The following is a 25,281-nucleotide window of genomic DNA, read 5'->3' on the forward strand; positions in this document are numbered from 1 at the left end:
TTTCACCTTTGACCCTAGTAATATCCAACGTCTCCTCGCTAGATGAACGGACACACACACATGCCGTCTGTGAACTCTGACCCCTCAGCCCTGACAAAGGCTTCCTGTCTGCCTCAGCTTTCCTGTTTGCCCATCCTGTTCCAGTGTGTGTTTGCGTGTGTGTGTGTGTGCGTGCAGTCTAAATGTCTCACCACTGTGCCCCCTTCCCCCCAGATTCCAGCTCTATCCCATAATAGTCTCATAACTTGATGTTTCCTAGATGTTACCATGGAGACAGGATGGGAATGCTGGCCTAGTCTCCTATTTTAGGTCACAAGAATGACTTGGGAGTTGGAGAACCAGAAATTGGTTCTGTGAAGTTCCCAGAACATTTGTAAGGTCGCCGCACATGTTCTCATAACACAAAAACTGTACGTCATCCTGATGATTATTGCCTGATGTTGCAAGAACGTTCCTAGAGCACTTTTAATCAGTTCTTTAAAGGTTCCCATAATATTTCATTAGGTTGTGGGAACAGTCTGGTGGGAACATTGTGGGGACATCACGAAGGATATGTTGCCAAAACACAAAAACTGTCCAGTTGTGCTGTATCAGGGTGCACAAAACATGAATTGGATTTTGCAGAATGTTCACAGACAGACTTTGAGTTATTTAAAGGTTTCATAGCATTTAATTAGTTTGTGAGAACAGTATGGGTACATTTCAAGAGAGAGGTTCCTAAAACACAAAATATGCTAATTTGTGATGACATTAATGCAATGTTTAATTGAGGTTGTAAGAATGTTGACAGAACACCTGGTCAAGGTTCCCAGGACATTTACTTAAGTTATGGGAGTTGTCTGGCAGGTTCTTGTGACATTCACATAGGTTGCACAGAACATTCCCACAATGATCCACAATTCCCAAATAAGTATTTTATGACATTCATCTCATATTTGATTTAGGTTTAACATAATATTCAATTGATGTTTACACAATATACAGTTGCAAGAAAACGTTTGTGAACCCTTTGGAATGACCTGGATATCTGCATTGATTACTCATAAAATGTGGTCTGATCTTCATCTAAGTCACAATAATAGACAAACACAATCTGACTAAACTAATAACACACAAACAGTTGTACTTTTCACATTTTTATAGGAATAAATCCCCATTGTTTCTCTCTCGATGGAGTGGCAATTCGCATTCGAAGACTGTATTGTAGGTGATATAGAGACCAATGGCAATTCATTTCATTCATGACATTTAATCATGCAAACAACAGCATTTAATCATACAAACTAGGACTGTAAAACTATTAAAATAATTAATTGAGTTAATTGCCTTAGTTAATTGCCTTAGTTAATTGCCTTAGTTAATTGCCTTAGTTAATGGCCTTAGTTAATGGCCTTAGTTAATTGCCTTAGTTAATGGCCTTAGTTAATGGCCTTAGTTAATTGCCTTAGTTAATTGCCTTAGTTAATTGCCTTAGTTAATTTGCCTTAGTTAATTGCCTTAGTTAATGGCCTTAGTTAATGGCCTTAGTTAATTGCCTTAGTTAATGGCCTTAGTTAATTGCCTTAGTTAATTGCCTTAGTTAATTGCCTTAGTTAATTGCCTTAGTTAATTGCCTTAGTTATTGCCTTAGTTAATTGCCTTAGTTAATTGCCTTAGTTAATTGCCTTAGTTAATGGCCTTAGTTAATGGCCTTAGTTAATGGTCTTAGTTAATGGCCTTAGTTAATGGCCTTAGTTAATGGCCTTAGTTAATGGCCTTAGTTAATGCCCTTAGTTAATGGCCTTAGTTAATGGCCTTAGTTAATGGCCTTAGTTAATTGCCTTAGTTAATGGTCTTAGTTAATGGCCTTAGTTAATGGCCTTAGTTAATGGCCTTAGTTAATGGCCTTAGTTAATTGTGTTTCATTTCAATTTTGGAAATTTGGCCCTAAACAAACCATTTTCCATTTAAAGAGAATCTGTATCAGAATGTTTTGAATGGCATTGGTCACCACGAACAACACAAACGTCAGTGTAACATACAGGTATTAATCCTCTCAATGTCCCTCTTATCAGCGTTCTTAACGTCTACACTTGTGCACATACACACAAGTACTGTTAGAGCTTCAGGCCTTCTAAATGAGTGTTCTCACAATTTGTGATTGGAGGGTTGACTATAGGAAAAAATAACTGGCTCTATGGATACGAAGAAGAAAGAGCTTTTAAACCTGTCCAAGAATGTTATGAAATCCATAGAAGACAATAACAACAGGTCAGCCAGGTCTGAGTTCATGTACAGTATAATAGGGCTATTGGATTTAGCCTAGGCCACTTATCCACGTTCTTCTACATCAACTAGTCACAAGCTGCTACGACTAGAATTGGTATAATTTGCTTAAATCTTTTGACATGAGAACTACAACAAAAACAGTAGCTAAATGGAATGAACATCCTATTCTGATTAAAAATCATTGTCGGAGGTTAGTTGAATCAAGAGGCATTCAGCCATGGCATTGTAAACATTATTTTGGTTAGCTAGCTGGCCGATGTAACTAGCTAGCTACGGTGCCTTGCAAAAGTATTCATCCCCCATGGTTTTTCCTATTTTGTTACATTACAAACTCTCATTTAAATAGATTTTTATTTGGATTTCATGTAATGGACAAACACAAAATAGTTAAAATTGGTGAAGTGAAATGAAAAAAATAAGTAGAACAAATTTTAAACAGAGAAGTGTTGCGTACATATGTATTCACCCCCTTTGCTATGAAGCCCCTAAATAAGATCTGGTGCAACCAATTACCTTCAGAAGTCACATCATTAGTTAAATAAAGTCCCCCTGTGTGCAATCTAAATGTCACATGATCTGTCACATGATCTCAGTATATATACACCTGTTCTGAAAGGCCCCAGAGTCTGCAACATCACTAAGCAAGGGGCACCACCAAGCAAGCGGCACCATGAAGATCAAGGAGCTCTCCAAACAGGTCAAGGACAAAGTTGTGGAGAGGTACAGATCAGGGTTGGGTTATAAAAAAATATCAAAAACTTTGAACATCCCACAGAGCACCATTAAATCCATTGTTAAATAATTGAAAGAATATGGCACCACAACAAACAAGCTAAGAGAGGGCTGCCCACCAAAACTCAGGGACCAGGCAACGAGGGCATTAATCAGAGGCAACAAAGAGACCAAAGATAACCCTGGAGGAGCTGCAGCTCCATAGCGGAGATTAGAGTATCTGTCCATAGGACCACTTTAAGCCGTACACGCCACAGAGCTGGGCTTTATGGAAGAGTGGCCAGAAAAAAGCCATTGCTTAAGAAAAAATTAAGCAAACACGTTTGGTATTCACCAAAGACATGTGGGAGACTCCCCAAACATATGGAAGAAGGTACTCTGGTCAGATGAGACTAAAATTTAGCTTTTTGGGCATCAAGGAAAACGCTGTGTCTGACGCAAACCCAACACCTCTCATCACCCTGAGAACTCTATCCCCACAGTGAAGCATGGTAGTGGCAGCATCATGCTGTGGGGATGTTTTTCATCGGCAGGGACTGGAAAACTGGTCAGAATTTAAGGAATGATGGATGGCGCTAAATACAGGTAAATTATTGAAGGAAACCTGTTTCAGTTTTCCAGAGATTTGAGACTGGGACGGAGGTTTCACCTTCCTGCAGGACAATGACTCTAAGCATACTGCTAAAGTGACACTCGAGTGGTTTAAGGGGAAGCATTTGAATGTCTTGGAATGGCCTAGTCAAAGCCCAGAACTCAATCCAATTGAGAATCTGTGGTATGACTTAAAGATTGCTGTACACCAGTAGAACCCATCCAACTTGAAGGTGCTGTGACGACCCTCCCACTCTGTCTGCCGTATTCTCTCTTTGTTCTTGTTTCCTTATTAGGATGCCGGTGGGCGGAGTTGGGAGGGTCGTCAGCTACATGGGAAACACCTGGGCCAGGTGTCTCCCAGGATAAATAGACCTCTTCCACATTCATGGAAGAGACTCTCTCCATGCAGACACCTTTTGTAGATTGTGTTGTGGTTCTTGGTGGCTGTTTGTTTGCTTTGGCACCTTTCATCACCCTGCATTATCACATTCATGCATGCAAAACACTCACTTACACTACTGATTACACACACCATTGTATATTATACTTAGTTGCTTTAGTTAATAAATACATATTTTGCTACTCCTTATCTCCACGTTGTCTCCCTTTGTTACGGGCTTTGAGCCGGTTCGTGACAGTGCTGGAGCAGTTTTGCCTTGAAGATTGGGCAAAACTCCCAGTGGCTAGATGTGCCAAGCTTATAGAGACATACCCCAAGAGACTTGCAGCTGTATTGGCTACAAATGGTGGCTCTACAAGTATTGGCTTTGGGGGGGTGAATAGTTATGCACACTCCGGTTTTCAGTTTTTGTCTCATTTTTTGTTTGTTTCACAATAAAAAAATGTTTAGCATTTTCAAAGTGGTAGGCATGTTGTTTAAATCAATTGATACAACCCCCACCAAAATATCAATTTTAATTCCAGGTTGTAAGGCAACAAAATCGGAAAAATTTCAAGGGGGGTGAATACTTTCGCAAGGCACTGTACATATTTACAAATTATGTTTGTGCTATTTTTTAAAGAAATGCCTAGAAATGTGTTTATGGTTCAACTTTATATATGTTTTCCTTCACAATTCTTGCTCAAAGTTGTGCGTATAGTGCACCACAATAGAGAAAGACAGCGCTACCAAGACTGAGTGCACACTGATTGCACAAGGCACAGAGCGTGTTGGGTGTTGCGCTTAAAAGGCTCCATGCGGAATAGGGCTGTCCCAGACCAAAACAAATCTTGGTCGACCGAGAGTCGTCTGTTCTTTCGATTGGTCGAAAATTTGAAATATATAACTTTCTATATATAGACACACCCTATGTGTTTTAATAAAATCAACTATATGTAGGCTACTGAGCTTCTCTGATGCTTTAAGCACACTGTTTGATTAAATAATTAAGACACATAAATGACTCAAGGGAGCCAGAGACCGTCTTCCTCCCACTGCTGCTGGCCTTCGCAGATTCTGCCGTTACGCTCCTGAAGTTGCCGGTAATAGACCAGGGGTCGGCAACCTTTTCCACGTGGGTGCTAATTTATCTTACCATTTCTAACGATCTGCCAGTTATGATATTCATATGCACATTTTCGTGGAACAGTTTCATTTTCTTTATATTAAGGTCTTCTTATCTCAAAATCATTGTCATATGGTTAATCAAAATGATACCGTTGAAGTCGGAAGTTTACATACACCTTATCCAAATACATTTAAACTCAGTTTTTCACAAATCCCTGTCTTAGGTCAGTTAGGATCACCACTTTATTTTAAGAATGTGAAATGTCAGAATAATAGTAGAGAGAATAATTTATTTCAGCTTTTATTTCTTTCATCACATTCCCAGGGGCTCAGAAGTTTACATACACTCAATTAGTATTTGGTAGCAATGCCTTTAACTTGGGTAGAACGTTTCGAGTAGCCTTCCACAAGCTTCCCACAATGTGTTGGGGGAATTTTGGCCCATTCCTCCTCAGAGCTGGTGAAACTGAGTCAGGTTTATAGGCCTCCTTGCTCGCACACATTTTTTTCAGTTCTGCCCACAGATTTTCCTGACTGATGTCTTGAGATATTAATATATCCACATAATTTTCCACCCTCATGATGCCATCTATTTTGTGAAGTGCACCAGTCCCTCCTGCAGCAAAGCACCCCCCACAACATCATGTTGCCACCCCCGTGCTTCACGGTTGGGATGGTGTTCTTCGGCTTGCAAGCCTCCCCCCTTTTCCTCCAAACATAACGATGGTCATTATGGCCAAACAGTTCTATTTTTGTTTCATCAGACCAAAGGACATTTCTCCAAAAAGTACGATCTTTGTCCCTATGTGCAGTTGCAAACCATAGTCTGTCTTTTTATGGCTGTTTTGGAGCAGTGGCTTCTTCTTTGCTGAGCGGCCTTTCAGGTTTGTCGATATAGGACTCATTTTACTGTAGATGTAGATACTTTTGTACCTGTTTCCTCCAGCATCTTCACATGGACCTTTGCTGTTATTCTGGGATTGATTTGCACTTTTCTTTGACTTTGACTTGTGGAGGTCTACAATTTTTTTTCTGAGGTCTTGGCTGATTTCTTTTGATTTTCCCATGATGTCAAGCAAAGAGGCACTGAGTTTGAAGGAAGGCCTTGAAATACATCCACAGGTACACCTCCAATTGACTCAAATGATATCATTTAGCCTATCAGAAGCTTCTAAAGCTGTTAAATACTTTTCTGTAATTTCCCAATCTGTTTAAAGGCACAGTCAACTTAGTGTATGTAAACTTCTGACCCACTGGAATTGTGATACAGTGAATTATAAGTGAAATTATCTGTCTGTAAACAATTGTTGGAAAAATGACTTGTGTCATGCACAAAGTAGATGTCCTGACCGACTTGCCAAAACGATAGAAATTTGTGGAGTGGTTGAAAAATGAGTTTTAATGACTCCAACCTAAGTGAATGTAAACTTCCGACTTCAACTGTATCTAAATCTAAATGAAAATGATACTAATCTAAAAGTAACTTCTATTACCATTGCCAACTATGTAAAAAATAGCCTATATAAAGCCAACAAATGTATACATTGCAGTCTGCAGGTAGAAAATATCCTGATAAAAATAAATATCCTATGATTCACATTGTTTCAACTATCAACTGGGTATGGCCCGAAGCTAGAGATAGCAAACTTGCAACATTGTATAAAATATTTTGGGCCCTCAGAGTTTCTGCGCCTGTGCGCTCTGGACAGACACAGCTGTAGGCTATTTGTGCAAGGGAAAAGAAATGATCAGGTATTTTATGATGTTTCCACTGGATCAGAGCATTACATTTTACCCTTTCATGCCAATTGGTTATCTAAAGGGAGAGAGCTATAAATATTTTTCAAGTACATTGAGGAACTATTGTAATTCTCAATGCATTCGAAAAACAGAATTGGTTTACTTGCTGTTTGAGTTGAAGAAAAGCTCCACAGCTCATTAGTGGTGTTGAGTTAAGACATCCCCAAATGGGAACATACACTACATTTCAAAAGTTTGGGGTCACTTAGAAATGTCCTTGTTTTTGAAAGAAAAGCAAAAAAAATGTGTCCATTAAAATAACATCAAATTGATCAGAAATACAGTGAAGACATTGTTAATGTTGTAAATGACTTTTGTAGCTGGAAATTGATGATTTTTTAATGGAATATCTACATAGGTGTACAGAGGCCCATTATCAGCAACCGTCACTCCTGTGTTCCAATGGCAAGTTGTGTTAGCTAATTCAAGTTTATAATTTTAAAAGGCTAAATGATCATGAGAAAACCAATTATTACAATTATGTTAGCTGAAAACTGTGATTCTGAATAAAGAAGCAATAATGCTGGCCTTCCTTAGACTAATTGAGTATCTGGAGCATCAGCATTTGTGGGTTCGAATATAGACTCAAAATGACCAGAAACAAATAACTTTCTTCTGAAACTCGTCAGTCTATTCTTGTTCTGAGAAATGAAGGATATTCCATGTGAGAAATTGCTAAGAAACTGAAGATCTCGTACAATGCTGTGTACTACTCCCTTCACAGAACAGCGCAAACTGGCTCTAACCAGAAATGAAAGAGGAGTGGGAGGCCCCGGTGCACAACTGAGCAAGAGGACAAATACATTAGAGTGTCTAGTTTGAGAAACAGACGCGTCACAAGTCCTCAACTGGCAGTTCATTAAATAGCACCAGTCTCAATATCAACAGTGAAGAGGCAACTCTGGGATGCTGGCCTTCTAGGCAGAGTTCCTCTGTCCAGTGTCTGTTCTTTTGCCCATCTTAATCTTTTATTTTTATTGGCCAGTCTGAGATAGGGCTTTTTCTTTGCAACTCTGCCTATGTTTCCAAACTTTTGACTGGTACTGTATATTTGCGTCTGCTTGACTGAAAACATCTCGGTCGACCAACAGCCTATCGACCAAACAATCGACCAGACAACTAAATGGGGTCAGTCCTAGTGCGGAACCACGTGTCCTAGTGCGGAACCACGTGTCCTAGTGCGGAACCACGTGTCCTAGTGCGGAACCACGTGTCCTAGTGCGGAACCACGTGTCCTAGTGCGGAACCACGTGTCCTAGTGCGGAACCACGTGTCCTAGTGCGGAACCACGTGTCCTACTGCGGAACCACGTGCGCTTAAAAAGGGTCTGTGCAGTATAGAAATGAAGACTCAATTAACAGTGTAAAATGTTTTTGTCATTAAGATCTTACATGTGAACAGTTTCATTCATATGACATTTGAACAGCATTTAATCATACAACACATATTGTGACACTTTATATGTTGACAACCTGCACTTGCAGGGTTTGGAACTGCAATATTCAGTTCCAAAGCCAAATCTTTTATCTTCTGGACCACTGGGGAAGCTCTCGCGCATCCATTGGTTTCAGTATATAGTTTTCAGTATAGTTTTCAGTATATCGTTTTCAGTATATAGCCATGGCAGTATAGTCAATAAGGACTACTATGCTTCCATTTTATCATTCTTAGACATAACTAACCCAGCGAAATACTGGTAACTGGGTTATTCACCATCACTTCCTCATCCTCTTTATAAGCTGTGTACTTCTGGGCCCATATTTAGAAGGTATGCAAGACTCTGAGTGCTGATCTAGGATCAGCTTTGGTTTTCAGATCATGAAAAATAAGACAGGGGGGACCATATCAAGCATCTCAAAGCAGGAATTAAATCAGGTGCATTTTTTTGTTTGTTGAACAGTCCATTTTTACACGTTGGTTGTTGTTTTTACAGTTAGTCTAAATTCTGCATTTTTGACTGGACGAAAAATAAAGACATCCCCTCTTTTAGTAGATTATATCTGAGCTTCAATGTCACTGTTTTTGTTTTTCAAAAGAAACATGGTTAAAGAACTTGTCAGATTGAACCTGCACTCTTCAGCTTTGCAGACAGATCATTAACCCTCTCCACCACCAGGGGACTGCTGTGTCCTTGCTGTGTCTTTGTTGTAGGAGTGGACACCTTGTTTGCGCGCCGCACAACCTAGGCTACACTTGTGAGGAACACGTTATCGTTTATTTCACTCCATTTAGGAGTTTGTTTGTAGCACGCCTGGCAATGTTGAGTAAGGACACACCTGATTATACATAGAAATAGGCCTAGGCTACCTGGCCTGAGTGCAAATGTAGGCCTATTAATGTGCCCATTTGGGGATCTGATAGTATTTCTGATTGTCTTAACTCATCACCACTGTGGAACTTCTCGGAGTCATTTTGTCTTCACCTCATCAGCAAGTTAACAAGGTCTGTTTTTACATCCACTGAAAATGTTCAAATAGGCTACGTTGAGGAACTATTGTCAATCTTTCCAGCTCTCTGTTGATAACCACTCAGCATGAAAGGAGAGAACAAATGTCGTGCTCTGATCCGGTGGAAACCAGGCCTACCTGATTACTTCTTATCCCTTGCACAAATAGCCTACAGCTATGTCTGTCCAGAGTTTACTGGAGCTGGAAACTCTTAGGGCCCAGAATGTTGTATGCAATGTTGCAAGTTTGCTAGAGCAAACTTCAGGACAGCACGCAGATCTGTAGAAATGGTAAGATAAGTTGGCACTCAAAATGGAAAAGGTTGCCGACCTCTGGTGTAGCCTATCAGGAGTATAACAGCAGGAGCGTAACAGCAGAATCTGCGAAGGCCAGCAGCAGCGGGTGGAAGTTTTCTTTTCTTCTGGTTAGACTATCTTGATCTCTGGCTCCCTCGAGTCATTTGTGTGTCTTAATTATTTAGGGTTAATGATCTGGCTGAAGATTGCAGGTTCAATCCCACGTATTCTTTAACCATGAGGCTCAGATATACTCTACTAAAAGAGAGGAGGTTTTTATTTCGTCCCTATTTAAAAATCCAGTCAGAAAGGTTATTGTGCTCGTGAGTAGTGCAGCGTTCATAAGCACTGCATCGCAGTGTGTGATACAGCCTGTGTGTTACAGCCAGTCTGTGTTACAGCCAGTCTGTGTTACAGCCTGTGTGTTACAGCCAGTCTGTGTTACAGCCAGTCTGTGTTACAGCCGGCCATGACCGGGAGCCCCATAGGACGGCACACAGTTTGCTCTGGGGGCTTCCTTGGCTAATCATGCTCTAGCTACTCCTTGTGGCAGGGCCGGGCACCTGCAAGCTGACCTCATTCATCAGTCGAATGGTGTTTCCCCGGACACATTAGTGCGGCTGACTTCTGGGTTAAGGGAGGCTGACTTCTGGGTTAAGGGAGGCTGACTTCTGGGTTAAGTGAGCAGTGTAATAAGAAGTAGTGTTATTGACATTTTCTGAGGACCTCTAAGACTAGGTCAAATGTATATTGAATGAACATCAATTAAATATTATGTTGAACATAAAACAAATATGTTATGAACGTCTTAAAAACTGACTGGAAATACCTTTAAAGAACTTAGATCAGTTGTTCTGTCAACATTCTTATAACATTAAGGGAATGTCCTGTGCAACCTAACATAAAACATTGTATAATCATGCATAAAAATTGACATTTTTTTGTGTGTTTTGGGAAAATATATTTTGTGATGTCCCCACAATGTTCCCACCAAACTGTTCCCACAATCTAATGAAACAAATTGTGGTATGGGAAAATTCTTGCAATATCAGGCAAATGTTTTATATAAACAGAGTATAATTATCAGCATGACTGGAGAGTTTCTGTTTAATGAGAACATTTACCACAATCTAACAAACGTTCAGGGAACTTTCACATAACCAATTTTGATTTGTTGGGAAAACATTACTGGTACATTGTGTTATTACCTTACCTGGAATCCTAATGAGAACATTTTGGGAACGTTCTTTGGTGGCTGTTACAACATTTTAGTGAATGGTAGGAGAACATTCTAAGGATATTTCATTTAAAACATAAACATAAAAAAAAAAAATACAAATATTTGTGGATGTTATCATCCTAATGTTAGATATAATCCTATCTAGAACTTAATGGGAATCTTAGCTAATGTTCTGGTAATGTTCCCGGTTTGCTGGGAGGGGCCCTCTTGGATCTTTCATTATTGGCAGGATGTTTTCTCCCCATATTTCACCATTTGCAGATATATATACACACACACACACAATAAAAGGCAGTGGGCCATGCCCAGTAGAAACGGGTCCGTACTACAATAGAGTGATTGTGTTCTGAGGGGAGGTAGAATGAAGGGAGGCTCAGGACTTCATGTTCTGGCTTCTCATTACCACACTAATGTTATCTACACACAGAGCGCTCTGAAAACATAGAGAGAGGGATGGCACTTTACAGATGGCTATTAATGTCTTTAATAACTCTGGTGTGAATTTCAATGAAGGTTGAGACCCTGTGAAAAACTGTGTATAGAGGCTGTGCATTACTGGTTACCTGACAAGGCCACTATCATTATGTCAAACTAGGTTTTCAGTGTTTTAGATTAGGCTGTTTTTGTTTTCAGTTTCACATCAGGAATAGGTTGTGTTTTACTAGGGGACAACCTGGAGTGACTAGACCACCACTTTGAGGTGGCCTTCTGACTGTTTATTTGGGGTTGTTTAAATACTTTACCCCTAAGACACACACACACACACACACACACACACACCGGTAGGAAGTTACAGCTCAACCACAGCCGGGAAAATGCCTTGTTAGTGAGTTCTGAGTCACTTATCCAGAGATTAGGGTTTGAGAGTGACTGAAGCAGCTGCTGGTGGTTAAGTAACTGTGTGAAGCTCCAGTAGTGAGAGGAGTGTCCTTTTGACTGAGCAAATCAAATCAAATGTATTTATATAGCCCTTCGTACATCAGCTGATATCTCAAAGTGCTGTACAGAAACCCAGCCTAAAACCCCAAACAGCAAGCAATGCAGGTGTAGAAGCACGGTGGCTAGGAAAAACTCCCTAGAAAGGCCAAAACCTAGGAAGAAACCTAGAGAGGAACCAGGCTATGTGGGGTGGCCAGTCCTCTTCTGGCTGTGCCGGGTGGAGATTATAATTGAAATGAATTGGATTGAGATTTTCTTGACAGATATTGAGCCCATATCTCTGCTAACTAGTGTGTTGCCGGATCAGACAGGCATATGAAGGTATGGAACAGTGATGAGTAATGAGTGAGGAGTTTGCCTTGGTTTGTAAACACCCTTCCTAACCTCACACCTTCTAACAGAAACACATTGAAAAAACTATGACCAAAACAAAAAGAACAGGAAGCAGTAGGCATGTCTCCATAGTGACTAAAGAACAGTCTGGAAACATTTAACGCCCCCCCCCCCAAAACTCACCGCCCTCCAACTTTCTGAGGGAGGAACTGAGAAACAGGGAGAGAAACAGGGAAAGTGGGGGGAACCAGTGATGGTAAGTGGGTCCCCTCTAGACCCTAGTCCCGAGACATGCTTCTAGTCCTAATTGACTGCTACTGTCTCCAGGTACAGCTCTGCCCTGTACTAGAATAGACCTTGGCTTTACTCCAACATTACTGAGCAGTTATACACCATTATATTCTTTATACAATACCATGGGTGTCCACTTCAAGCTTCCTCAGGCATGACCTTTTCTTTGTAGTCACACACGAACACACACACACACACACACACACACACACACACACACACACACGAACACACACACTGGCCTAACAGTGGACACACCCTTTGCCATTCTCAGTGCTGTGTAGAAAGGCAGTGTCACCATGTCTGTATCTGATATTATTGTTGAGATTTATTCTCAGTTTCTCTAAAGCTGTTACTAAATACACACCACTTATAGAACTCCTGTCAGTTGTTAGTTTGGACAGAGCTTCTTGAATATTGAAACTGGTTTAATTCCTCATTATATTGTGCTGAACATGTACATTTTGAAGTAGCCTTCCTGTAAAATGTGACTGTGGTTTGCAGTAATGTTCTATGGCTCATTGACTATGATTACTAAAGTCTGATCTGAGGGAAGATGAAAGTGATGGTCTCAGCCATTGGATGGCCGACCCTAGTCTTTTAAACACACATGGTGTGCAAGCGTTTGTCCCTGCTCAGCAACTAACCTTATCACACTAGTTGTACTGGGATGTATTGCTGTCTCATACATATGATGCCAATGCTACAGTGTTGAGTTGACAAGATGGGGCCCACCGTACAACCTAGTTTTGAGGAAGCATGTGTGTGTCAAATGCTCTGGTGATGGAAAGCTGTTACACACGCTCCCTGTCTGGAATCACACATCCACTCTCCTCATCTGACTCCTATTTTTAGCACCATGCCACATTAAGTCTTCATACTCCATTGAGTGTACAGTACGCCGAGTGTGATCATAACTGCACTGATTCTCACACATGCATGCATGCATGCTCACACACACACACACACACACACACACACACACACACACACACACACACACACACACACACACACACACACACACACACACACACACACATAGTCCATATGCTGTGTTTATATGCTCCATCTTATCCCCCTCTCTACATTGTTTTTCCAGGCTGTTAAAATTCCTGGGCCGTGCCCCCTCGTCTTCTCTTCCCTCCTCTCTAGTCTGTCCTGTCCTCCCTCATCCTGCCAGTTAACTTAGTTTTCTCCTGTTGGTACAGAGTTTGTGTTTTTACCGTTTCTTAAACCATCTCACTGCCTTCACATTTCTACCACCACCATTGTTGGTGTGTATGTGTCCCAGCTGCTAGTAGTGTCTCCACTGTAACAGTAACTGCTGTGACTCTGCTCTCTTTCTGTGTAACGAGAAACAGACTCAGACCTTGTGTGTGTGTGTGTGTGTGTGTGTGTGTGTGTGTGTGTGTGTGTGTGTGTGTGTGTGTGTGTGTGTGTGTGTGTGTGTGTGTGTGTGTGTGTGTGTGTGTGTGTGTGTGTGTGTGTGTGTGTGTGTGTGTGTGTGTGTGTGAGAAGAGGGGGCTGGCTGACTTAACAAAGCAAAAGTTCTCCGTTTGGTTGGGCCACAGTAAGCCTCCACCCTCCCTCCCCCACACCCTCCCTCCCAGCCACAGAGCCCAGAGCAGGAAGCGTACTCCCCAAGGGAGAGAGGAGGGTCAGGGGGAGGGAGGGGAGGGTCTTTGCCTGGCTACAGGAAAGAAGGAAACTTTGGTTCACACACATGCACTCGTTCACTCGCCTACAGATGGTGAACACCCGTCCACTCAGAACTTTCTGTTCCCCTGCGCCTGGGAGGATTTTACACACACACACACACACATACACACAAACACACACATACACATTGAAGAGACGTTCTCGCCCAGTGGGGCTTTTTTTTTTAAAGAAGCTGATGGTTCGTAAAAAGAACGGAAAAGAAGGAAAGAGACAGAAGGCGAGTGGAGGAGAGAAAGCCTCCTCCCTCTCTCTCTCTCGGGGGTGAGGTCATTCAGCCGGGGGAAGAGTTCTGGACGAGCACGCTGGGTCTGAATCTGATCTGAGACCCTTACCTCCGGTCCTCCCTCTTACCATCTCTTCCCTCCCTCACTCGTCTCCTCTTCTTTCTGTTTTTGGGGTGTTGCAAAACCAATCTTAACTCTCAGTAAGTACAGGGATACCATATCAAGCTGGAATGTGTATTTCTGCATTCTCAAGCTTGGAGTGTATGTGTGTCACAGGAGGCTGCTGAGGGGAGGACGGCTCATAATAATGTCTGGAACGGAGCAAATGGAATGGTATTAAACATGTGTTTGATGTATTTTATAACATTCCACCTATTCTGCATTACCATGAGCCCGTTCGCCCCAATTAAGGAGCCACCTGTGATGTGTGTCTCTTAGTTCTGAGGCTTGTGTGTGTATGTCTGTGTGTATCTCGGTTTCAAGTGTGTGTGAGCATTTCTCAGTTCTAAAGTGTGTGTGTGTGTGTGTGTGTGTGTGTGTGTGTGTGTGTGTGTGTGTGTGTGTGTGTGTGTGTGTGTGTCAGGTGTTCCAATGGCGTCAGCTGGAGAACCTCTACTTCAGAGAGAAGAAGTTCTCAGTGGAAGTTCACGACCCCAGGAGGTAAATCTATATCACAACTCTGTGTGTGTGTGTGTGTACTTGCATTCCTGCGCACACGTTTGTTTCAGCACTGTAAATAGATTTGTATCACAAAAGTAGTAAAGTGTAGTAATAATATATATAATATATATGACACATAGCTAATGCTAGTTAGTTTTGTTCATGATACTTCATTACTGCTTGTCAGGGTTTTCCTGTGGTGAAGTAGAGGAGGACCAAAACGCAGCGTGGTTATATTGACTCATGTTTAATCAAAAACGGATAAACATGAACACTACAAAACAATGAACGTGGAAAACCAAAAAACAGCCCTATCTGGTGCAAAACACAGAGACAGGAACAATCACCCACAAAACCCAACACAAAACAGACTACCTAAATATGGTTCCCAATCAGAGACAATGACTAACACCTGCCTCTGATTGAGAACCATATCAGGCCAAACATAGAAATAGACAAACCAGACACACAACATAGAATGCCCACCCAGCTCACGTCCTGACCAACACTAAAACAAGGAAAACACATACGAACGATGGACAGAATGTGACACTGCTGGAGGTGTGAAGGATGTAGGATATATGAAGCTTGGATAGATGCAATGTATAATGTCTTTATTGTCCCCCATTGTCAATGCTGATAGCTGCTTTGTTTAAATGTTAGCAGACTTAACAAACACAGAGCAGAGATGGTCATGGGTTGGAGAGGTGTTGTTGTTATTGGTGACAATATATTGAAGAGTAGTAGAGGCAGCAAGAGATCCCCAGTGGGGCATGTGATTGAACAGAGTAGCTTGTGCACACATACAGACAAACCGTGAGAGAGGCATATCCGCTTCAGTTTATCTTGGCGTTAGAGTGAGATTCAGAGGATCTTAAATAGAGCCTGCACAGACAGAACTGCTGCTAGTCACTCACACACACTGAACTCTGCAGTCTAGAGGAGGAAGTCACCTCTCGTTTGTTTGTTTAGCGTCTCTACAGATGGAGAGAGAAAGACAGATGGAGAGAGAAAGAAGGGAGAAAAGGAGTGAGAGAAGGGCAGAGAGAAGAGAGAGAGCTGTTTTATAGGAGGCCGTAGTTAGTGTGAGCGGGTCTGTAGACACAGATGTCTTTCTGTCTAAACAGTGTGGAGTAAATCATGTCATGAGAGACAACGTGCGCTATGATAAACATCACTACTAGACATACTCTCTCTTTCTAGAATAAGTGTGTTCAAGGATGCCTTGCATCTGGCCATGCTATAGGTCGCTGTGTTGCATGTGTACCTGTGTGCGTGTTATTTCATTTACTGTGTGTGTGTTTATTCAGTGTGTATAAGGAGGCCTTGTGTCCGTCTCTACTGTAGGGCGTCGGTGACCAGAAGGACGTTTGGCCACAGTGGTATAGCTGTCCACACCTGGTACGCCTGCCCTGCTCTCATTAAGTCTATCTGGGCCATGGCCATCAGCCAACACCAGTTCTACCTGGACCGCAAGCAGAGCAAGGTAACACATAGAATCACTGTGAGGCTCTAGAATGACCGTATGGTTCTAGAATGGCCACGAGGTTCTAGAATGAGTATGGGGTTCTGGAATGCGTGTGAGATTCTAGAATAACTGTGGGGTTGTAGAATGTGTGTAAGATTCTAGAATAACTGTGGGGTTGTAGAATGCATATGAGATTCTAGAATAACTGTGGGGTTCTAGAAGGACTGAGGATCTAGAATGTGTGTGGAGTTCATAACCAAATCAGTAGCAACAACCAGACATGGGGTATTATGTCTGATTATGTTTGTCCAGTCTAAGATCCATGCGGCTCGTAGTCTCAGTGAGATAGCCATCGACCTGACAGAGACCGGCACTCTGAAGACATCTAAACTGGCCAACATGGGCAGCAAGGGCAAGATCATCAGCGGCAGCTCTGGCAGTCTGCTCTCCTCAGGTAAGTGTCTCTGCGTGTGGCTGTGTTTGCATGTGTGTCTGTGGCCAACAGTACCCTTGCCCTACTCTCACTCCGCCCAATAATGTGGAGGCGCCTGCCTCTAAATGTAGTGTGGTAGAGGAGAGAGGGAAGAGAGGACTGTAAAGGGGAGAAAAGAGGGATGTGAGGGTTAATATGGTTAGAGAGAGATCTGTGAGAGGAGTCAGTGGTAACTCACCCCTCCACCCCCCTATCTAGGCCAGGGGTCTGTGGGAACAGAGTTAGAGAGGGCAGGGCTGTGAATCAACCTTTAAACTTCAGGACAGAAACCCATTATGCTGTTAGCCTCATGTTTTCCCAAGGCTGTTTCCACCAACATGGTGGAAGTGTGAAAGACACACGAAAGCTCAAATAATGTTTGTACTAAAAACTCTACTAGTTTTGAGTGAGGGAGCAAAGGTCGATACACATATGCTGCCAACTGTGTGTGTGTGCAGTGTCAGCTATTTCCAGACACCGCTGACAACTTATGAAATCAATTACTGTGTTTAGAAGGAGTAGTCTCCACAACACAGTTCATCTTTTTCCTCTCTAATGTCCTGTTTGATATCCATCTTCATCTCTTGTCCTAGTTCTCTTTGTATTTGCCTCTCTCTTTCTCCCTGACGTTGTATCTCAGCTATCTCCATATACCCCCTTCTCTCTCTCACCCTCCACATTCAGTGTTTATATCTCTGCTCTCACCCTCTGACAGAGACTACCTCTAATACACACACTAACTCACATATTCCTACAAGGCCACACAGTCTCTTCTCACTTTCAACATCGTCCCCTCAGAGCAGTGTGTGTGTCTGTGTGTGTGTGTGTGTGTGTGTGTGTGTGTGTGTGTGTGTGTGTGTGTGTGTGTGTGTGTGTGTGTGTGTGTGTGTGTGTGTGTGTGTGTGTGTGTGTGTTAATCTAATGACACGCTGCCTCGTAATAGAATGTCACTGATATGTCACTGATATGAGTAGTGCTGTTATGTTAATGTGTCTCTGTCACTTTCTCTCTACCGTTTTCGGCAGTGTAGACATTCTGGATCAATCTATCAACAGTACAGGGGGTGTATGAGTCCTACACAGTAAGGTTATAATACAAATGATCTGGACTAACCCTGCTCATTGATTCGGTACGGGATCCCCCTGTATATAGCCTCGTTATTGTTATGTAATCTTATTGCGTTACTTTTTATTTTTTACCCTAGTATATTTAGCAAATATTTTCTTAACTCTATTTCTTGAACTTCATTGTTGGTTAAGTAATTGAGCATTTCACGGTAAGGTCTATCTATACCTGTTGTATTCGGAGCATGAGACAAATACAATTTGATTTGATTGATAGTAAGCTTGTTTCTTACAGTTTTCTACACTCTGGTCCATGTTCTGTGTTCTAAGAGTATCTGTTATCTGTGTGTGTTCTGACTGTATCTCTGCTCTGTGTGTGTGTGTTCTGACTGTATCTCTGCTCTGTGTGTGTGTGTTCTGACTGTATCTCTGCTCTGTGTGTGTGTGTTCTGACTGTATCTCTGCTCTGTGTGTGTGTGTTCTGACTGTATCTCTGCTCTGTGTGTGTGTGTTCTGACTGTATCTCTGCTCTGTGTGTGTGTGTGTTCTGATTGTATGTCTGCTCTGTGTGTGTGTGTTCTGACTGTATATCTGCTCTGTGTGTGTGTGTTCTGACTCTGCTCTGTGTGTGTGTGTTCTGACTGTATCTCTGCTCTGTGTGTGTGTGTTCTGACTGTATCTCTGCTCTGTGTGTGTGTGTTCTGACTGTATCTCTGCTCTGTGTGTGTGTGTTCTGACTGTATCTCTGCTCTGTGTGTGTGTGTTCTGACTGTACCTCTGCTCTGTGTGTGTGTGTGTGTGTGTTCTGACTGTATCTCTGCTCTGTGTGTGTTCTGACTGTATCTCTGCTCTGTGTGTGTTCTGACTGTATCTCTGCTCTGTGTGTGTGTGTTCTGACTGTATCTCTGCTCTGTGTGTGTGTGTTCTGACTGTATCTCTGCTCTGTGTGTGTGTGTTCTGACTGTATCTCTGCTCTGTGTGTGTGTGTGTTCTGACTGTATCTCTGCTCTGTGTGTGTGTGTTCTGACTGTATCTCTGCTCTGTGTGTGTTCTGACTGTATCTCTGCTCTGTGTGTGTTCTGACTGTATCTCTGCTCTGGGTGTGTCTGTGTAGGTTCCCAGGAGTCGGACAGTTCTCAGACAGCTAAGAAAGACATGCTGGCAGCCCTGAGGGCCAGACAGGAGGCTCTGGAGGAGACTCTCAAACAAAGATTAGAGGAACTCAAGAACATCTGTATCAGAGAGGCGGTAAGACACGTGCACAAACACACATACATACCAACTTCAATGAGTAATGATCAATTAAATGTATTCCTCTCTCCTGCTTCTCTCTCTCTCTCACCCTTTCTGTCTCTCGCTTTCTTTCTCTCACTTTCTTTGTCTCTCCGTCTCTCCTTCTCTCTCTAGGAATTGACAGGGAAGCTGCCTAAGGAGTATCCATTGGATCCAGGGGAGGAGCCTCCGACGGTCAGAAGGAAGATTGGCACTGCCTTCAAGCTGGACGAACACAAGATCCAGCCGAAGGGAGAGGTCAGAGAAACATCTCAAACCATAGCTGCCCCTTTAATATCCTGCCTAAAGGAGAGGTCAGAGAAACATCTCAAACCGTAACTGCCCCTTTAAGATCCTGCCTAAAGGAGGGGTCGGAGAAACATCTCAAACCATAGCTGCCCCTTTAATATCCTGCCTAAAGGAGAGGTCAGAGAAACATCTCAAACTGTAACTGCCCGTGTAAGATCCTGCCTAAAGGAGAGGTCAGAGAAACATCTCAAACCATAACTGCCCCTTTAAGATCCTGCCTAAAGGAGAGGTCAGAGAAACATCTCAATCCGTAACTGCCCCTTTAAGATTCTGCCTAAAGGAGAGGTCAGAGAAACATCTCAATCCGTAACTGCCCCTTTAAGATCCTGCCTAAAGGAGAGGTCAGAGAAACATCTCAAACCGTAACTGCCCCTTGAAGATCCTGCCTAAAGGAGAGGTCAGAGAAACATCTCAAACCGTAACTGCCCCTTTAAGATCCTGCTTAAAGGATAGGTCAGAGAAACATCTCAAACCGTAACTGCCCCTTTAAGATCCTACCTAAGGGAGAGGTCAGAGAAACATCTCAAACCGTATCTGCCCCTTTAAGATCCTGCCTAAAGGAGAGGTCAGAGAAACATCTCAAACCGTATCTGCCCCTTTAAGATCCTGCCTAAAGGAGAGGTCAGAGAAACATCTCAAACCGTATCTGCCCCTTTAAGATCCTGCCTAAAGGAGAGGTCAGAGAAACATCTCAAACCGTAACTGCCCCTTTAATATCCTGCCTAAAGGAGAAGTCAGAGAAACATCTCAAACCGTATCTGCCCCTTTAAGATCCTGCCTAAAGGAGAGGTCAGAGAAACATCTCAAACCTTAACTGCCCCTTTAAGATCCTGCCTAAAGGAGAGGTCAGAGAAACATCTCAAACCGTAACTGCCCCTTTAAGATCCTGCCTAAAGGAGAGGTCAGAGAAACATCTCAAACCTTAACTGCCCCTTTAAGATCCTGCCTAAAGGAGAGGTCAGAGAAACATCTCAAACCGTATCTGCCCCTTTAAGATCCTGCCTAAAGGAGAGGTCAGAGAAACATCTCAAACCGTATCTGCCCCTTTAAGATCCTGCCTAAAGGAGAGGTCAGAGAAACATCTCAAACCGTAACTGCCCCTTTAAGATCCTGCCTAAAGGAGAGGTCAGAGAAACATCTCAAACCGTAACTGCCCCTTTAAGATCCTGCCTAAAGGAGAAGTCAGAGAAACATCTCAAACCGTATCTGCCCCTTTAAGATCCTGCCTAAAGGAGAGGTCAGAGAAACATCTCAAACCTTAACTGCCCCTTTAAGATCCTGCCTAAAGGAGAGGTCAGAGAAACATCTCAAACCGTAACTGCCCCTTTAAGATCCTGCCTAAAGGAGAGGTCAGAGAAACATCTCAAACCTTAACTGCCCCTTTAAGATCCTGCCTAAAGGAGAGGTCAGAGAAACATCTCAATCCGTAACTGCCCCTTTAAGATTCTGCCTAAAGGAGAGGTCAGAGAAACATCTCAATCCGTAACTGCCCCTTTAAGATCCTGCCAAATGGAGAGGTCAGAGAAACATCTCAAACCGTAACTGCCCCTTGAAGATCCTGCCTAAAGGAGAGGTCAGAGAAACATCTCAAACCGTAACTGCCCCTTTAAGATCCTGCTTAAAGGATAGGTCAGAGAAACATCTCAAACCGTAACTGCCCCTTTAAGATCCTACCTAAGGGAGAGGTCAGAGAAACATCTCAAACCGTATCTGCCCCTTTAAGATCCTGCCTAAAGGAGAGGTCAGAGAAACATCTCAAACCGTATCTGCCCCTTTAAGATCCTGCCTAAAGGAGAGGTCAGAGAAACATCTCAAACCGTATCTGCCCCTTTAAGATCCTGCCTAAAGGAGAGGTCAGAGAAACATCTCAAACCGTAACTGCCCCTTTAATAACTGCCTAAAGGAGAAGTCAGAGAAACATCTCAAACCGTATCTGCCCCTTTAAGATCCTGCCTAAAGGAGAGGTCAGAGAAACATCTCAAACCTTAACTGCCCCTTTAAGATCCTGCCTAAAGGAGAGGTCAGAGAAACATCTCAAACCTTAACTGCCCTTTAAGATCCTGCCTAAAGGAGAGGTCAGAGAAACATCTCAAACCGTAACTGCCCCTTTAAGATCCTGCCTAAAGGAGAGGTCAGAGAAACATCTCAAACCTTAACTGCCCCTTTAAGATCCTGCCTAAAGGAGAGGTCAGAGAAACATCTCAAACCGTAACTGCCCCTTTAAGATTCTGCCTAAAGGAGAGGTCAGAGAAACATCTCAAACCGTAACTGCCCCTTTAAGATCCTACCTAAAGGGAGAGGTCAGAGAAACATCTCAAACCGTATCTGCCCCTTTAAGATCCTGCCTAAAGGAGAGGTCAGAGAAACATCTCAAACCTTAACTGCCCCTTTAAGATCCTGCCTAAAGGAGAGGTCAGAGAAACATCTCAAACCGTATCTGCCCCTTTAAGATCCTGCCTAAAGGAGAGGTCAGAGAAACATCTCAAACCGTAACTGCCCCTTTAAGATCCTGCCTAAAGGAGAGGTCAGAGAAACATCTCAAACCGTATCTGCCCCTTTAAGATCCTGCCTAAAGGAGAGGTCAGAGAAACATCTCAAACCGTAACTGCCCCTTTAAGATCCTGCCTAAAGGAGAGGTCAGAGAAACATCTCAAACCGTAACTGCCCCTTTAAGATCCTGCCTAACGGAGAGGTCAGAGAAACATCTCAAACCGTAACTGCCCCTTTAAGATCCTGCCTAACGGAGAGTCCTAAGTCCACATCTGATCCAACCATTTCCAGCGGTTCCATTCAGTTCTAGCTAATTAGAGGAGTTCTGTTTGGCTCCCAGTGTAGATAAACTTCCTCATGAACCTGGGGTTATTTAAAGCTGCAATATGTAACTTTTTGGGTGACCCGACCAAATTCACATAGACATTTGAGTTATAGATCTGTCATTCTCTTTGAAAGCAAGTCTAAAAAGTGGTAAATCTGTTCATTGTGTGCTATTTCTATGCTTCCCGTTCTTAAGTTTTTACTTTTCGTTTTGTACACCAGCTTCATATATTTATGGAAAATATATTTCACAGTGGTTTAGAAGGTACAGTAATTATCTACACTATATACTTGCATGTTTTGAAACATAAACTGAAATTACTGTTAGAATTTTAGCAACCAGGAAATGGAGGAGCGATATCTGCATAGTGCATCTTTATCCATATGGTTTATCTTCATCTATATGGTTAGACTTGGGGATGGGGAATTGATCTTAAATCATTGGTTGAAACAGAAGAGTAACTGGGGCAGTGGCCAAGCCAGCACTTTGAAAAGTTTGGGATCTGCTTTGAAGTTGGTTTGAAGTCATCCTCAATCCCTCTTTCTCTCTCTTCTTCTCTTCTTCTATTGCTGAATCTGTCTGTCTGTCTGTTCTTCTATTTTGTGCCTCAGTAGATTTTCCCACTGCTTCAGGGCTGACTAAAAATAGCTTGTCTGCTCCGTAACACAGGAAATGGTGATAGTGGGAGAAAAAGAAAGTGTGTGTGTGTGTGTGTGTGTGTGTGTGTGTGTGTGTGTGTGTGTGTGTGTGTGTGTGTGTGTGTGTGTGTGTGTGTGTGTGTGTGTGTGTGTGTGTGTGTGTGTGTGTGTGTGTGTGTGTGTGTGTGTGTGTGTGTGTGTGTGTGTGTGTGTGTGTGTCTTGGATTGTATGCATTGAAACGAATCCAGGGTCACAGCATTATGAAACCGCAAGGCTTGCAGGAAGATGTCTCAGGTTTTACACTAGTCAAACCTTGTTACCTCAGAACACACACACAGAGAGGTTATTCTGGCAGGGGGGATGTAGAGATTGTTTAGTGAAAGGGATTCCTCCAGGCTGAGGTAGTCTTGTTGACCTGTGTGTGTTAAACAAGCCTAGTGTATTTACCTCTTTATCTTTGGGAGCTGTGATCATATTGTTCTGTTGTGTTTTTCTGAACCCCTTCCCTGGACATAAGGTCACCCACACATGGACCATACATACACAGGCATGTGTGTTATGGGTAGAGGGATGTGTGTTATGGTAGGGGGATGTGTGTTATGGTAGGGGGATGTGTGTTATGGTAGGGGGATGTGTGTTATGGTAGGGGGATGTGTGTTATGGTAGGGGGATGTGTGCTATGGTAGGGGGATGTGCGTTATGTTAGGGGGATGTGTGTTATGTTAGGGGGTTGTGTGTTATGGGTAGGGGATGTGTGTTATGGTAGGGGGATGTGTGTTATGGTAGGGGGATGTGTGTTATGGTTAGGGGCTGTTAGGGGGCTGTGTTATGGTAGGGGATGTGTGTTATGGTAGGGGGATGTGTGTTATGTTAGGGATGTGCGTTATGTTAGGGGATGTGCGTTATGGTAGGGGATGTGTGTTATGGTAGGGGGATGTGTGTTATGGTAGGGGGATGTGTGTTATGGTAGGGGATGTGTGTTATGGTAGGGGATGTGTGTTATGGTAGGGGGATGTGCGTTATGGTAGGGGGGGATGGTAGGGGCGTTATGGTAGGGGGGATGTAGGGGGATGCGTTATGGTAGGGGGATGTGCGTTATGGTATGTGTGGGGGATGTGTGTTATGGGTAGGGGGGTGTGTGTTATGGTAGGGGGATGTGTTATGGTAGGGGGATGTGGTTATGGTAGGGGGATGTGCGTTATGGTAGGGGATGTGCGTTATGGTAGGGGGGGATGGTAGGGGATGCGTTATGGTAGGGGGATGTGCGTTATGGTAGGGGGATGTGCGTTATGGTAGGGGGGGATGGTAGGGGGATGTGTTATGGTAGGGGGGGATGGTAGGGGGATGTGCGTTATGGTAGGGGATGTGCGTTATGGGGGGATGTGTTATGGTAGGGGGATGTGTGTTATGGTAGGGGGATGTGTGTTATGGTAGGGGGATGTGTGTTATGGTAGGGGGATGTGTGTTATGGTAGGGGATGTGTGTTATGGTAGGGGGGGATGTGTGTTATTAGGGGATGTGTGTTATGGTAGGGGGATGTGTGTTATGGTAGGGGGATGTGTGTTATGGTAGGGGGATGTGTGTTATGGTAGGGGGATGTGTGTTATGGTAGGGGGATGTGTGTTATGGTAGGGGGATGTGTGTTATGGTAGGGGGATGTGTGTTATGGTAGGGGGATGTGTGTTATGGTAGGGGGATGTGTGTTATGGTAGGGGGATGTGTGTTATGGTAGGGGGATGTGTGTTATGGTAGGGGGATGTGTGTTATGGTAGGGGGATGTGTGTTATGGTGGGGGCTGTGTGTTATGGGTAGGGGAATGTGTGTTATGGTAGGGGGATTTGTGTTATGGTAGGGGGATGTGTGTTATGGTAGGGGGATATGTGGTATGGGTAGGGGGTTGTTATGGGTAGGGGGTTGTTATGGGTAGGGGGATGTGTGCTGTGGGTAAGAGGGCTGTGTTATGGGTAGGAAGGGGGTGTTATGGTAGGGGGATGTGTGTTATGGGTAGGGGGATGTGTGTTATGGGTAGGGGGATGTGTGTTATGGGTAGGGGGTTTGTGTGTTATGGGTAGGGGGGTGTGTGTTATGGGTAGGGGGATGTGTGTTATGGTAGGGGGATGTGTGTTATGGTAGGGGGATATGTGTTATGGGTAAGGGGATGTGTGTTATGGTTAGGGGATGTGTGTTAT

The 25,281-nt window shown here is 43.2% G+C and overlaps 1 protein-coding gene across 15 annotated transcripts in view; it reads left to right on the plus strand.

Annotated features, from left to right (window-relative positions):
* The window catches only part of LOC118376514 (FERM domain-containing protein 4A-like), a 446,877-nt gene that overhangs the window by 404,147 nt on the left and 17,449 nt on the right, over window positions 1-25,281 (plus strand). For 11 of the 15 annotated variants that reach the window (XM_052474917.1, XM_052474918.1, XM_052474913.1 and 8 more), the window contains exons 12-16: window positions 14,977-15,052; window positions 16,397-16,539; window positions 16,834-16,975; window positions 19,172-19,305; window positions 19,465-19,587. In XM_052474917.1, the coding sequence (XP_052330877.1) occupies window positions 14,977-15,052; window positions 16,397-16,539; window positions 16,834-16,975; window positions 19,172-19,305; window positions 19,465-19,587 (618 nt within the window). Of the gene's footprint in view, window positions 1-14,976; window positions 15,054-16,396; window positions 16,540-16,833; window positions 16,976-19,171; window positions 19,306-19,464; window positions 19,588-25,281 lie in introns of all 15 variants that reach the window. The other 4 variants (XM_052474911.1, XM_052474922.1, XM_052474921.1 and 1 more) reach the window with 1 other exon arrangement.

Source organism: Oncorhynchus keta, chromosome 22 (genome assembly GCF_023373465.1).
Source record: "Oncorhynchus keta strain PuntledgeMale-10-30-2019 chromosome 22, Oket_V2, whole genome shotgun sequence".
In the NCBI taxonomy this organism is placed as follows: domain Eukaryota; kingdom Metazoa; phylum Chordata; class Actinopteri; order Salmoniformes; family Salmonidae; genus Oncorhynchus; species Oncorhynchus keta.